This window comes from Phalacrocorax aristotelis, chromosome 4 (assembly GCF_949628215.1).
Source record: "Phalacrocorax aristotelis chromosome 4, bGulAri2.1, whole genome shotgun sequence".
Taxonomy (NCBI): Eukaryota; Metazoa; Chordata; class Aves; order Suliformes; family Phalacrocoracidae; genus Phalacrocorax; species Phalacrocorax aristotelis.
This window is the reverse complement of record NC_134279.1, coordinates 74,711,892-74,726,012: the sequence shown is the minus strand read 5'-3', so window position 1 is coordinate 74,726,012 and position 14,121 is coordinate 74,711,892. Positions and strand designations below refer to the sequence as shown.

Sequence of the window (14,121 nt, the reverse complement as noted above, 5' to 3'; positions counted from 1 at the left end):
TTCAAACTCCTTAAGGCTAGATGGAACCATTACAAGCTCTACTGCAAAGGTAACCACAGAATTTCATCTGCTAGTTCAACATCACAGATATTTGTCCTATTTGAACCCAATATTTACCTTATAAAGACAAACAGTCTTTACAGTAAGTAGAATTTAATCTGTAAAGATTATCAATAAAATACAGTTCAATACAGTTTGAAACAGACCAACTAACAGAACAGGTTTTGGTTTTCTCTTTTTTTTTTTTACGGAACGCAAACTTTTTCTTCTCTCCAGATCAACACTGATCAGCTGAAGTTATATATACAGGCCATTTCCTAAAAGCAATTCAAATACATTTGTTCTTAAGCCTATACGCTAGAAACAATTGTGGTAATTACTACATGGAAAACAAGAGCAAGAAAAGCTAGTCATATGACCTGCTGCCACTAAATGCTTATACTGTTCTTTCACTCCCCAGTGAATAAGGATTTAGCAACGCTACAAAGACGACAAGATCATTTGGCTAAAGATACCAGACACCTTCATGGAGTTTTTTAAAAGAGAGTCTGTAATTTTACAGCTTGACAGAGAGTAAATGGGTCAACAGCAGACAACATAACACGATATAGATATTGCACGGTACAGAGAGTTCCCAAGTCTAAGACAAAAAACATTACACAGGAAAATTAAGGAAGGGGAAATGACACAGTAGCAAGAGAAGTAGAATGGCACTTAAACTGAGTCTGAGAAGAGATCTGATTTTATTTAAAGCAAGCTTGGTTTTTAATTTTAAAATTAACCCATCCCATATTTCTTCAAATGTGTATCACTGATTTACACAGCAATGAACTACCCTTTTCACTGCTAAACACCATCAGGCTCCACTGATCCAATACTTCACTACTGAAAGAAGTGCCTGAACTGTCATTTATGTAAAAATGAGGCTGCAACAAACACCACATATACAAGAACACATCCTAGATTTAAATCCCATCAACCTGATAATGTTGCAGGATCTAGTTCTCAGGAGAAAACAGAGAACTAAAACCAAGCAAAACTCTAACTTGCTATCTACTTCTTTCCAGAGCTATAAGACTGGTAGACTAAGAAATACAAAGAATTCAGAATAAAAATTCCATCTTGCAAAACCTCCCTAATATCCACAGCATTCTGAGCAAATCTTGCCCAACAGACTCCAAGATCTGCTGGGGCACTTTTAACATTACCCAATTTGCTCTACTACTGGGACTTTTGTTCACTCCTCCCCCTTGAATTTCACAGGGAGTGAGTTGCTAATGAAGACATGTTTAAAGGACAGACACAAGTCTGGAGAGTTCAGGAGCCTTCTGGTAAGTTCCCAGTACCTCTAGTGATCCTGAAATTTCTAGTTCCGAGTCAAGTTAATGTATACACTTGATTTACAGTATTATTAACAGTTTGAAATTCCAATCTGTTCTACACGACACAGAAGGAACAGGAAGAAAAAAAATAATTAAATTGAGGGTACTGGTAATATCTTAGTTCCTTGCACTCACGTAGCATTATTTAATCAGAGAAGTCCCAGCAAATATCACAGTTACAGCTTAATTTCCCTTCTAAACCTGGAAACCTAAACTCACGTATTTTTTTCTTTTTAAATAGGGACTAGAGGTTTTATATGATTTTGTTTGTTGGAGATTCAGTTTTTCAACTGAAAATAGAAACACTTAAACAGGGTAAGATTTACTCACTCTGGTTATTTTTTCTGCTAGTCTGAACTTCTACAGGAATAGACTGCAAAGCTGTCATAATCCTCTGAGCGATATCAGATAAAGGCACTTCAGAAGTCACACATCCTATGTATGATGTGTACTGTTCCATTTTTAAGATTAAACCTAAACACAGAACACACAAGTTATGCATGATACCAGGGCCATGGAACAATCTGCACTTACATTTTGTTGAAATTAAAGACATTATAGTATGTTCAGCCATTCATTCTTCTCCATAGCAAAATGACATTTCCTCCCTGACATGCCTGTAAGTTTAACTATTGTAAATAAAAATTAGCAAATTGTAATAATTTACAAAACCACTAAGTGAAACTTCTTTGAAATAGTGTTCTCATAGACCGATAAAAAAATTAAGCAGTCCTATGAGTAAAGCTAACTTCTAATTAAAAAAATCTGACAAAAAATAAGAATTATCATAGATGTCCAAAATACTTACCTCTCCCTTCCTCAACATCTTTAAACTAGTTTATATCTAGCGAATGTAAATATTTACTGTTATTGGTGCTCAGATTTTACCAAGAATAAAAAACACAAAACAACTTTCAAGTAACTGCCAGAATCGAGCCAACACAGATGAAAGAAACAAATACTACTAACATGATATAAGTATTTTCTGAAATAACACATAATGAATGTATAAGACCTCTATTCCTTAAACTTTGTATAATTGATGTACTCAAGCACTATCAAATATTTATAACATTAAAATAGTTACTATAGTTTGTCAATTTAAGAAACAGGTCAGCAACATCTGAAGTCTCTACAGGCTTTGACTGCAGTTATTGCTGTTCTAAATTTTAACCTTTTTTGAAAAGTAGTTGCTTTTCCAGTTGACCTGTAGCCACGTTCTATAATACATACAAAATACCTGGAGAGCTCCTGGATACAACACATATGGGAGAATTAGAAACAATGGTGTCCATACTGATGGCTTTGATGACTTTCTATAGTTAGACCAGAACAATACATAAAATTTACCACAAACACAAAATAAATACCCAACATTTTCAAAATATTTAAACAATTCAAGCTGTACAAGTCAATTGCTCTACCAAAAAGTGCTTTTAAGTAAATTATTCCTATACAAGTTAGTAATTGGAAGTCCTGTTACTCTGGATTAGGTAGAAGAGACCAGGGCATAAGTAGACTTTCAAGTCAAGTTTAACCATCAAGTAAACAATATTTCCGCTGCTTACATGGAAGTATTTTTCTTAGCTCAAGACCATAGGCCAATTGCAGTTTGAATACTTACAAGTACCAACATTTGTATTCAAAGAGGAACAGCTATCAGGCTGCATTAGTACTGACTATACCTATCAAGCACAGATTTTATAGTAAGCATGTGAAAGAGGGAGAGGCAGAATGGCTTGCTTTTTCATGACATTCCAGGAGTCAGAGAGATAATCCTTCCCCATACACAGCTCCTCCTAACTTTCATAATTAGGAGCAACATTTCTTTCCTACACAGGGTAAAAACACTCCCTGACTTCTCAGGATGGGAAGCAGCAGTCAAAACCTCAGGGGCGTATCAAAATGAGAACCTAGGAGACTAAATAGAAACAAGATGCTATGCATGAGAATACACCTAAAACCAACACACGGATTCACCATAAATATTGACAACACTGCATTTAGTGTTTGGCATTTAATAATAAACACAATGTATAGAGTTAAGCAGCATGAAATCCAGATAAAAAGACAACCAGCCAGGAAGTTTAAAAAATAAGTTATTCTCACATAAAAATTAAGTCTGCCATCAAATTAAAGACTATTGTTACTGAAGTTAAAGCTAATTTATGAACCTTCATTGATATGTACAATGCTTGAAAGCAAGCACAGCTGATCCCATCAAAATGTAAAAGATGAAGTTATCACAAAGCCTATTTAGTTCCATTGGTATATTAGGAAGCTATATAAAAATATGATAAACAGTCTAACAATGCACATGAAAGCAGAGTTATGAAAGCATCAGGACTCTGAATCGAAATGCCTATCATTAGAAATTATAGAGCAAACTCAGAAGTCCAAAATGTAAATTTAAAATTATTTTTCTTTGAAGAGCCCTGTATGAGTATGGACTGGTTTCAGTGGACAAGGTAGACCATAAGTTAAATTAAGAGATATCAGAAGGGTCTTAAAACAGATGGTCTTGGTACTTGAAACAGACTCTGGTATATATTCCAACACATTCTAACAAAACCAAATCTTCTTAGGAGAGCTGTAAGGGAAATAATCACAGAACATCTGCCTTGGAGGACTATCCTCTTCAGAATGAGCACATTACATTCACGTTCCAAAATCTGGAATGTCTTTTCCACATTTATTTTTCAGTGCACATATCAAAGGTTCTTATCATGGCAGAAAACTTATCCCAAGGGTATAAAATATTCCTTTTTGTGCTATGCTGTGTGCAGTTGACATCAACATACAGGCTAGCAGAAGAGCGGCCTGAATGTAACTCATCCAAATAAACAACATACTACTTCATATGAAAGAACTTTGACAAAACTGAGATTTTAACTCGGTGGGCAGGTGGCAAATGCCATGAAGCAGCATACAACCCAAACTCAGTAACTGTGGCAGCTAAACATACATTGCAATGATAGATAAATGTTAGCCTTGATAAGCTAACACTTATTCCGTAAACTTGTAGACAGTTTACAGTAATGTGTTTTCCTTTAAGAGTACAATTAAGTTTAAACATTAAGAACTTCACTGGTGGTGAAATTCTTATCTTCCAGACCACTGGCTGTAGCCTCAGACAGCTGCTCAAGCTTCTCCACCATCTCTTTCAAGTGGTCTTCATCTTTGAAAAAATGCACATACAAGTTTCTCTCCATCTGATGCAGCTTATTGGACTGTAAAAAGTTTCTCTTTGACTTCACATCAGCAATCAGATCCATAAGGAGTTGATTTAGTTTATTTAAGTCAGCTTTCAGTTGACGAAACAGCTCAGTAAGTTCCTGACAAAAAATACAAGACAAAATTATTACTTTTATATTGTTAATACACTAGCTGAACTAGAAAAACAGATTTTTTTTTGTTGTTTTGGAAGCCACTTTCTCTTCTCTAAGTGAAAAGTCATCACAAAAAAAAATAGAAACATGGGTGATAAGGGATTCCATTCAAGTTATGCAACTGTTGAGCTCCATAATGGTACTTGCATCAGGTTATGAAAATGTAATTTCATTTACTCGTTTACTAAACCAGATGAGTTAAGACCATAAGAATCTGGCCCTCAACTAGATAGATGGTTGGATGACATTTTTAATCAATTATAAGTCTTCATAGCTCGTCAAATCTTAAAAGGGAACAAAAAAAAAAGCCACAAGAAAAAAAGCCAATTCAATTTTAAAATTACATCATTAATTACCAGCTACAATTTTCCCAACTGTCATTCTTATGATGTTCAGTGTTAAGTAGGCTAGTCATCTACTTGCACATTATTTCTTTATTTAAGGAATTACTTTTCTTGAGAAACAGTAGCAATAGGAGATGTCACTATTTTCTAAGAGGTACCTTGAATCAATAGAAAGGTATTTGATGGATTTAATAACATGCAATCCCAAAATATGTATGGTTCCAATTACAAAGTTTCATTTTTTCATTAAAACAGTTCTATACATTGCAAGTTCTCCTGACAGATGGAATCGTTAAGTGTATGTGTTTAACCAAGGAAGTATTATTCAACAGTAGACTTCCCTCAACCTGCTTTTGAGATAGCTACAATTATTTAAAAACCATGACAAGTTGCATTTAACCACTCCTATTCCCATTTAAAAAAGGCTCTAAACCCAACATCTGGAGCTCTGTAGCAGGACTGTCCTACTATACCTGTCCTTCAAAATTCTGATATTCTTATTTTGTCCAAAGGAGCCACCCATGGCCCGACTCTTTAAACGGGCCAAACTGTACTATTCAGGTATTACAGGTAACAGGGGAAATAACAGGGGAAATTTCAGCCTGGCTGAAATAAAGAGAAAACTAAGTTAATTTTCCAGTGATACTGTATCCAGACGACATACTTCCCACACCTTAAACTTACTAGTAATACAGGACTGTTTATGTCTTTCAAAGGAAAAGTTGGATGCAATGATTTGCTCAGAAACCAAAAATCACTACCTGCCAACATTTACAAAATTCATTTTGCTAAGAACAATATAAATACTGGGCCCATCATCATTATGCTAATAAATCTGTTGCTGACATGAGGGAGGCAGCCTGAGTCTACAGCCTTTATACGATGTTTTTCTCAGTAGAAGAACATGACACACATTAACGTAATACTTTTAATAACTAGATATGGGCTTACCTGACTACGGAGTTGTATATGATTTCCTCCACAATACAGAGCATCATAAAGGGTATCTACATCACTTTTTAGCTTGGAAGAAAGGAGAGACTGTTCTTGAGAAGATGCTGCTAGCTGATCTTGTACTGTAGCACAGTCCTGCTTTAACTTCTGAGCCATCTGCTCCAGGTTTTTGTATGTTTTAAACAACTGTTGGTTTTCATTTTCTCCTTCCAGAAGCTGATATAGCCTGTAACAAATGAAGTTAGACATGCAAGCATTTTTAAGTTTCCCAAGCACTCTTGTCATTATTAGTCAAGAGAAGATGTTCCTGTTGAGAAGCCTGAGGACTCGTAAAGGACAGTACTGCTCAGGGTACTCTTACTACACTGCTGTATCTCCCACTGATTTAAAGATTCTATCTATATATAGCTATTATGTGATTAATAGGACTCAAAAATATTTCAGTATTAAATTAACAGCAATGAAATACCAAAGTAACAGTTAATAAGTACACAATGAATGCAAATACAAGCTGACAATGTGCCTTTGCCAACTATTTCCCAACACCTCAACGACAGCAAAGAAAGATCCAATTTTTTTAAGTGCTGAAAAAAAGACTTCAATGGCCAGTGAGAAATAAGAGAACTCTTTATGACATTTTCCAGCTTACTGGAGTATTTCCCATTTTCTATCTATGAAAAGACTGCTAAGAAATTCTCCAATGAGTTACAAGTCATGCAAAAGACAGCAATACCTGCTGTACCAAACTGTACCCTTACACTGCATCAGGAAAAGTCTAACATGATTTCAGATAACTTTGCTTGGTTGCTAACACCACCTCTGTATATTAAAACCTTTAGGAATTGAGCACCACTATAGAATTAGATTGGCTTTAATAAGAGCAGGAGCTATATTTCAAAAATAACTGACTTTCTTTCAAGTGTCTTCTACTTACAAACCCTTTAGGGTTTTTAGCTTTTTCAACTTCCCTTCACAATCATGAACACTAACACATACCATTTCATTTAAAATAAAAAAGTGAAAAAGTAGCCAGACAACATTCTGATTCAGTGATTTGGAGACATAATTATAAACCTGAACAAAAACATTATAAGTTGCCAATGCAAAAGCGATTAATGCTGCCTCATTCATGCAGTTATTCACGGTGCAAGACCATACTCAACCATCACTTAAATATTACCACACACTTAAAGCACCATTTTAAAGAAGGAGGAAAAGTCTAACATTAACACACCTATAATTATACAATATACCTTATCAAAAGGTTTAAAGTCTTGAAGTGACAGCAACACAGCACATGTTCCTACTGTATCACCTGAGTTACAAGACGACTTAATTACTTAGAGTGTGAAAAACCTGGCTCCTACGTGGGTGACAGGACACTGAAGCCAGATGGCAAATCAAGCAGTAAAAATGAGCTAAACACATTTCATATATTCAAGCAGTCGTTCCCCTCATCTACCACATGGGGGTTTTTGCAGGCTAAGCTGATGAGGCCATGCATATGATCTGGGATATTATTTTTAACAGTTCTCTACACTTATACTTCTACAACAACTTTCAAGAGGTCCTAGATCAGGGCACCACATGAGACAGGTTTGGCTTTAAACATTCATTATATTCTCGATATTGCTTGGGAATGCTTCAGCAATATTAACAAGACTGATAATTGAACAGTTTTTCCTCAGGCAAACCTGAAAAGAATTTTAAAGGATAAGGAAGAGGCAAATCTCATATCTTGAAGGCTTCAGTTCTGGAGAATTCAAAATACTATAGCAACTAAGAACTTAGCAACAGAAAAGGCTTAGCTTGCCTAAGCCTTTATCTCCCCAATATTATTTCAAAGTAAGTCAAAGTTCAATAGTGACTAAAATACTTACCTGCAAGAGAAACCATCCTCTGAACTAATAGCGTTTCTTGGCTTTGCATGTTCAGTTTGCTCAGTCATCGCTTGTAGCCTCTGTTGCAACTCATTGCTGCTCTGTTTCAGAGATGCTACCAAATTCTCAAGTTGACAGCAGACCTCCTTATGTTTCTTCAACTCCATTTCATAGGCTAGCTCAATAAGTTCAAACGATGCTTTCTGTCTTATCAAATGCCTGCATATTTCATCTTGTCTTGAAGCATAATAGTCCAGCTGAGCAATCTGATGATCCAAGTATCCTTTCACCACTGGCGCACTCAAAAGCTGTGCATTCACTTTTAGAAGGGGAAGCAGCTCTTCATTGCTTATCTGAGTTATTTCTTGTTCAATTGCTGAAGTTTCATCATTTAAACTAGATATTTTGGCACTGAGGTTTTCTTGTTTTCCAATGTCCTACGTAAAGCAAAATATTTGTCAGTTTCTTCATGGTTCCCTCCAAGCCACTTCCCTAACACATTTCTTCACACAAGATTCACGTACTTACATTACATTATAATCACTGCATCTTTTGTATCTACAATTAAATTAAATCTTTAGATTGTAGATACAATTTAAAATAAAACTAAAACTGCAAAAGCAGTTTTACAGAACTTTACACATAAGTACAGATTTTTAAAGTAGATATCAAATAAGTGTATTTCAGTAAATACTAATTTCACTCTATCACAGGGCCAGGAAACAGTTTATTGTGGGGAAAAAAATAGAAAAGTTGTATTTTACTTAGCACCCAGATTTCAAGCATGTCTAACAGAAATCTCACGTGCTGACGTAACTTTTTATATTCGGATGACTGCCGACACTGCTATTGGAATCAATCTTCTTCAAATAAGTCTAATCAATCAAGGCCTATATGCTAGTCACCCAAAAATGAAAATATACAAACTGAAATGATGCCTCAAGTTAGTCCATGACTGGCATAAGTTAATATTTTCCCTTCTGTTAGATTTTCTCCACATTATTAACTTCCAGTAGTCACATCTACCTGTCACTCACTTGTTGAGAGATTTCTGGGACAGACTATCTGATTCATTTATTTGGTATTTAAAACATATCACCATAGTGTCCCCATATTACAAACACTTGAGTTTCAAAAGTCGGTGAACTAAAACTTTTCAAGTTTATGCTATGGAATATAAACAGGAATACATTTATCATATTAGCTCCTCAATACCACAAAATTTCAACCAAAGAAAAGCTTTTGTTTGTTGTACAAACAGCTGAGAGCCAGTTATAATTTGAAATGTCAAAGTTATACTAAACTGGAAAGGTTTTTAAGGTAGTCGTTCTGGAAAGTAGAATTAAAGGTACTCTGCCATACTGAAGAATTTCTGACAGAAACCGGAGCTATTTCACAAGCAGAGTTTTGTGAACAAGACAAACTTCACAAAAGTGCCATCTCACTATGCAAAAATAGTTGAAATAACAATAACTCAGCAATTCCTTTTACTAGATCCAGTTGAACATGCCTGCCAGTTTAAAACTCCACTACCTGCTATCACCTTACCTCGTTCCTTAACGACTGTAGCATGCTCTCTGCACATTTTATAGCTGAATTCATGCCCTCCTCTTCAGCTTGCATTTGAATTAGCTGATGTTGAGCACAAATATACGCTGTCTGGAGCCTGGCCAGCTCTTGACTCTCCTCACAGACTTCATTAGTCTCATCACAAGTGACTTGTTTGCCTATATCCACAAACTGAAAGCTGTCTTCATGTGACTTTTCAACCCCTTCAGACATACCTTGATAAAAATGGGGTTTTATGTATGAGGTAAGTGCTGCAGTGCTTTGTTCTTCCTGAGACAAATATTTGTCCAAAGAAAGTTGGGAAAAAAACACTGGATGCTGACCTGAGCCTTGGTCTGAATCTGAAGCAGTGAAGAGAGAGGCCAGTTCCTTAGCTGCATCCGTAAGAGACAGCAGTTCATTATTAAGCCTACTATTTGCCACAGTAAACACTTCCAACCCTTCTTTGAAATCTTTATGTGCTTCTTCCTCTTTGCTTTTTAATGTTTGCAATACATGGCCGTTCGCAGCAACCATCATCTGAAGCTTATTATGTCGATGAATTTGAAGGTTTTTTAACTTCTGAAGAGTTTTAAGCTCATCCTCTAATTTCTTCAGTTCCTCCTCTTCTTCCTCCTCTCTGTTCTTTGAATCCACAGGCTTCAAGGTTTTAAGGACTTCATCCAGTGCATTTCCTTCCAAAATGGGCTTACCAGAATCAACAAGACTATCAAAATCTTGCAGTTCTTTTTCAGATACCACATGCTGCTTACTTACATTTCCACAAAACCACTCCAGAAATGATTTGTCTTCTGAAGACTCAAACAGCCAGTCAAAATCTTCTCCATTAAGCTCATCGGCTTTTGGATATCCAATTTGCTTAAGAGTTTCCACAAAATCATTTCCACAGCTCATGATTAAAATATTTTTTGTAAGCAGAAAAGATCCAAATACATGAAAAAAATTGGGGTATTATTCCAGTTGTATTTTTTTTGTCATTTTAAATGAATATTCAGTATTTTAATAAAATTAGTCTGCACAGGAAAAAGGAAGCGTCAGATCACACCAGAAAACTGAATGCTATTCTGGATTAGAGCAGCTATTTGAAGGCTAGAAACCAATTTTTATTTCAGGGATGTCTTAATGTAAGGTGTTCATCAAATCAGGACACATTTTTATATCAATTAAATCCCTGATCTTTGCAAAGGCTTACGTTTTTCCTTAATTCACATAAATTCACTAACAGAATACTATCATATTTTTTAAAGTTAAAGTAAATTCAATTAACTAATTTAAAAGCAACAGGTGTAAATATTGAGTAATTCATTGACCTGCAAAAGTGATTTACTTATATAGTTTTCCTCACATAAAAAACCCCATCCAACCATTTTAACTCTTCCAAAGTGAGACGAACTTTCAGTTTGTTCTAAAAACAAAACCTCATTGATGTTACACTGCACTTCAAGATCTTGCTTATAAAGATTTTTTTGGTTTTAGTCCAGCAGCAAGCAGAAACTTGTCTTCTAAACCTCCATTTTAAAGCTTCCTCTGAAAATGGAACAAGAAATCCTTTCACATAAAAAAATCTCAACATAATAATGCAGTTTTTTGATCAATTACCAAAAAATTTAAGTTAGCATTAATGTAAATATTCTTGTGAAAATAGTCACAACTTAAAAGAAAAAGGAGTTTGTTCTTTTACCATATCCCAGCAAACAAATCATCGGCTTTGGGATCCTAAAGTGAGTGCAACAGACTGCAAAGAATAGTATAAATTATCAACAAAATCAGGAGGCCTTGTCTGCAATACTCTGGTAATATCCAGGTTGAGTTTTTTTCAGTTTGGTGTTACTTAATACTTTGTTTCTAGAGCATACCTTCCACCAGAAACCCCAACTTTGCCAGCCAGCCTGGAGGGCACGAGTGCTGAACAAGTAAACGCATCCTTCTGAAATTCTGTGTGTATTTAATTTATTTTAGAGTTACTGATTATATAAGAAATAGAACTTGTTATGCAAGCTTCATGTCACGGGGCACTCTTCCAACTGCGCTCTGCCTTCCATGCCAGAAAAAAGTTGTGGTCAAAATACATAAAAAAGAGCGCACATAACTCTAGGTATGTGCCTACGGGTTATTGAAGCACCCTGAGACTGCCGCTCAAGCCGCCATCAAACACCAAAACTAACCTCTCGGGAGCCCTGAGGAAGCTTCACAAGGGGACGACCGGTGGCCCCAACCGGCTCAGCCCGCGGGAGTGGCGCCCTCAGGGGCTTTCTCGCAGCCCCGATGAGTCCAAGCGCCCGCCGGCCCGGTCTCGACCCTGCCCACAGCCCCAAGGGGGATCTGGCCGAGAATCCGCCCCGGAGCGGGGAAGGGCAGGACGAGGGGGGAGAGGGAAGGCTGCAAGGACTACCCCCCTCCCGGTGCGAGCGAGCGCCGATCCCACACCGCCCGGTACTCACCTCAGCGACTGCACCGAGCAGGAGACACAGAAAACGGCGGGAAGGCTGAGGAGGCGCGGCCCCGCCCAGGCGGGGGTGGCGGACCCGAGGCGCGCACCCAGTGGCGGGGCCGCACCCGTCAGCGGCGCCGGCGGCTCGAAAGGCCCGCCAGGCCCTAGTCTCGCGCGGCCGCCCCACTCCGCCACCAACTGCGCCTGCGCTCCCTCGCCTCTCCCACCAACACCCCCCCACCAGCCCCTCCCGCGCAGGCGCCCGCTCACGCGCACCTCTTCACCTCGCGCCAACGGGTGAGGGGCCTGCGCGGAGGCTGGCCGGCTCCGGCCCGTTGATCGGTGACGTCACGCGGGGGCGGGGCTCCCCACGGAGCGGAGGCGGGGCTGAGCGGTGGGGTCGGCTGTCTCCTCAGGGGCGTCCCGTCAGAGCCGCACCGCTCTCCTCAGCGCTGCGCCGCTCCCCTCCGCCGTAGCGGTGGTCGCTCAGGGGCCCGCCGCCACCAGCGTGTGGGAGGGAGGGAGGGGCTGAGGGAGACCTGACCGCAATTTGACGTTGCTCCGCTTGGACCAAAACCGTGCCACACACGTGTGTGCCCGCTGGCCTCCCCGCAGCTGAGAGGCGGCGCTAACGGTGCCCACCGCCCCTCTGTCCACAGCTGCTGTAATAGTGATTCACCCCTGCCTGGCCCTTTTAGTATTTTTTCATGGAATTTAGGTCCATGAATTTGTCTAATCCCTTTTTGAACCTGCTGATAACACCTCAAAACTTGACAAGGCAACAAATCCCAGAACGTCACTACCTGCTGCTTAAAAAAAGCACTTTCTTAATTGTTTTTTAACCCATCTCCTAATCTCATCACGTGACCCTCAGCTCTAGCACTGCAGGATTTGGTGAATGCCACCTCTGCATTTACCTTATCTGTGACCTTCACAGCCATTTAGAAACCATGGGTAAATTTCACTTCAGCTCTGTCCTCTTCAGTTTGGAGGGTTCCAAAACTTGGCCTCTAAAGCAAGTGCTCCGCTCCCCAATGATTTCAGTTGTCCTCCTCTACCTTTTATAACATCACTGCACCTTGCTTGAGGTGCAGAGACGAGGCTGCACGCAGTCCTCAAGGTGTGGGTGCACCGAGGTTTTCCACAGAACCCTCGTTTCCAATGCCCTTCCTCACAATGGTCCATTTGCTTGCCTTTTTGGCTGCTGCTGCTCACAGAGCCAACAGAAGGCTCTTGGCAATGACTGCAGGACCTCTCCTGCATTGCGAGGGCTGGTTCTGAGTCAAGCATCTTGTAAACCTGTCACTAACAGTTGGAGCATCCTTTGTCAGCCACTCCTCGGGTTTGGCCATCTTGGTTTCCTGTTTACATTTCACGTGCATTGTTTTCCTGGGCTTCCCCATTTGCCTCACAACAGCTTCCTCGACGTTCCCATCAAGCCATGCAGGGAGGAGGTTTGGGCCACAGTTTTATGTCTGTGTCAGGCATTTTACCTGGGCTTCTAGGACAGTATTTTTGAAGCCTTCTGGGTGTTTGTAGGCTTCTTGCTTTTGAACTGCTCATTTAGGGTTTTCTGGCATTTTTCCCCATTTTTGCATAGGTCGTTTTCTTAAAATTGAGTATCCGTCTGCTTTATTTGTCTTGCTCTCTTCTTACAGTGTGAAGCTTAATTATATTGTGGTTGCTACTATGGAGCAGCTCACCCACTGACAGCCCTTGAATTAGATCCTCTGTGCTGACGAAGACTAAATTTGGAATGGTGATTTTTTTCTTGTGGTTTCTAAGGCCAGTTATTCTAGGAATCAATCATTCATTGCATCCAGAAATGTTATCTCTATATTTCACCCTGATGAGGCATTGGCCTAGTCTATATGTGGGTGGCTGAGCCCTCCCACTCCATGTCCTAAATGTGCAGCTTCTCTAAGCTCAATGCAAATGTCGAAATGAAGCAACTCAGGGAAATGAGCAACCTCGCAGCGCAGCACAGCTACGACTAGCTCGCATGAGGTTTTCTAGATCAAAATCAGCACCTGTATTGCCTACAAAGTGCAGTATGTTGATTTCTGGTACAATGTGGTCTGCGCAAGACACGCTTCTAAATTAAACCCTGACCTGGCAGCGAGTTCTCATGGGTAAAAAGAGCTGTAGTGTTGAATTCGCCTCCATCAGATT

General features: G+C 39.1%; 2 protein-coding genes across 4 annotated transcripts in view; both read right to left on the bottom strand.

Moving 5' to 3' along the window:
• Nucleotides 1-1,956, bottom strand: part of POLN (DNA polymerase nu) — a 107,393-nt gene extending 105,437 nt beyond the window's left edge. The window contains exon 1 of the mRNA XM_075092047.1: nucleotides 1,713-1,956. Within this exon, the coding sequence (XP_074948148.1) occupies nucleotides 1,713-1,956 (244 nt within the window). The remainder of the gene's footprint in view (nucleotides 1-1,712) is intronic.
• On the bottom strand, nucleotides 137-12,155 carry HAUS3 (HAUS augmin like complex subunit 3). Of its 3 annotated transcripts, none has more exons than XM_075092044.1 (5): nucleotides 11,960-12,155; nucleotides 9,498-11,045; nucleotides 7,950-8,386; nucleotides 6,067-6,295; nucleotides 137-4,717 (listed from the first exon to the last, which is right to left on the bottom strand). In XM_075092044.1, exons 2-5 carry the CDS (start codon nucleotides 10,410-10,412, stop codon nucleotides 4,451-4,453), a joined length of 1,848 nt encoding a protein of 615 aa, XP_074948145.1. In that variant the 5' UTR covers nucleotides 10,413-11,045; nucleotides 11,960-12,155; the 3' UTR covers nucleotides 137-4,450. The 3 variants fall into 3 exon arrangements, with proteins under 3 accessions (XP_074948145.1, XP_074948147.1, XP_074948146.1); XM_075092046.1 differs by having other exon boundaries at nucleotides 9,498-10,531; nucleotides 11,960-12,139; XM_075092045.1 differs by lacking the exon at nucleotides 11,960-12,155 and adding an exon at nucleotides 11,684-11,952.
• Between the last annotated feature and the right edge of the window lie 1,966 nt (nucleotides 12,156-14,121).

Excerpts from the sequence above, each read along its gene's own strand:
- HAUS3 (XM_075092044.1), bottom strand. The coding sequence starts at position 10,412 with ATGAGCTGTGGAAATGATTTTGTGGAAACTCTTAAGCAAATTGGATAT. Across the intron at positions 8,387-9,497 it reads TACAGTCGTTAAGGAACGAG|GACATTGGAAAACAAGAAAA; the intron begins GTAAGGTGATAG and ends TGCTTTACGTAG. Across the intron at positions 6,296-7,949 it reads GAGGATGGTTTCTCTTGCAG|GCTATATCAGCTTCTGGAAG; the intron begins GTAAGTATTTTA and ends CATTTGTTACAG.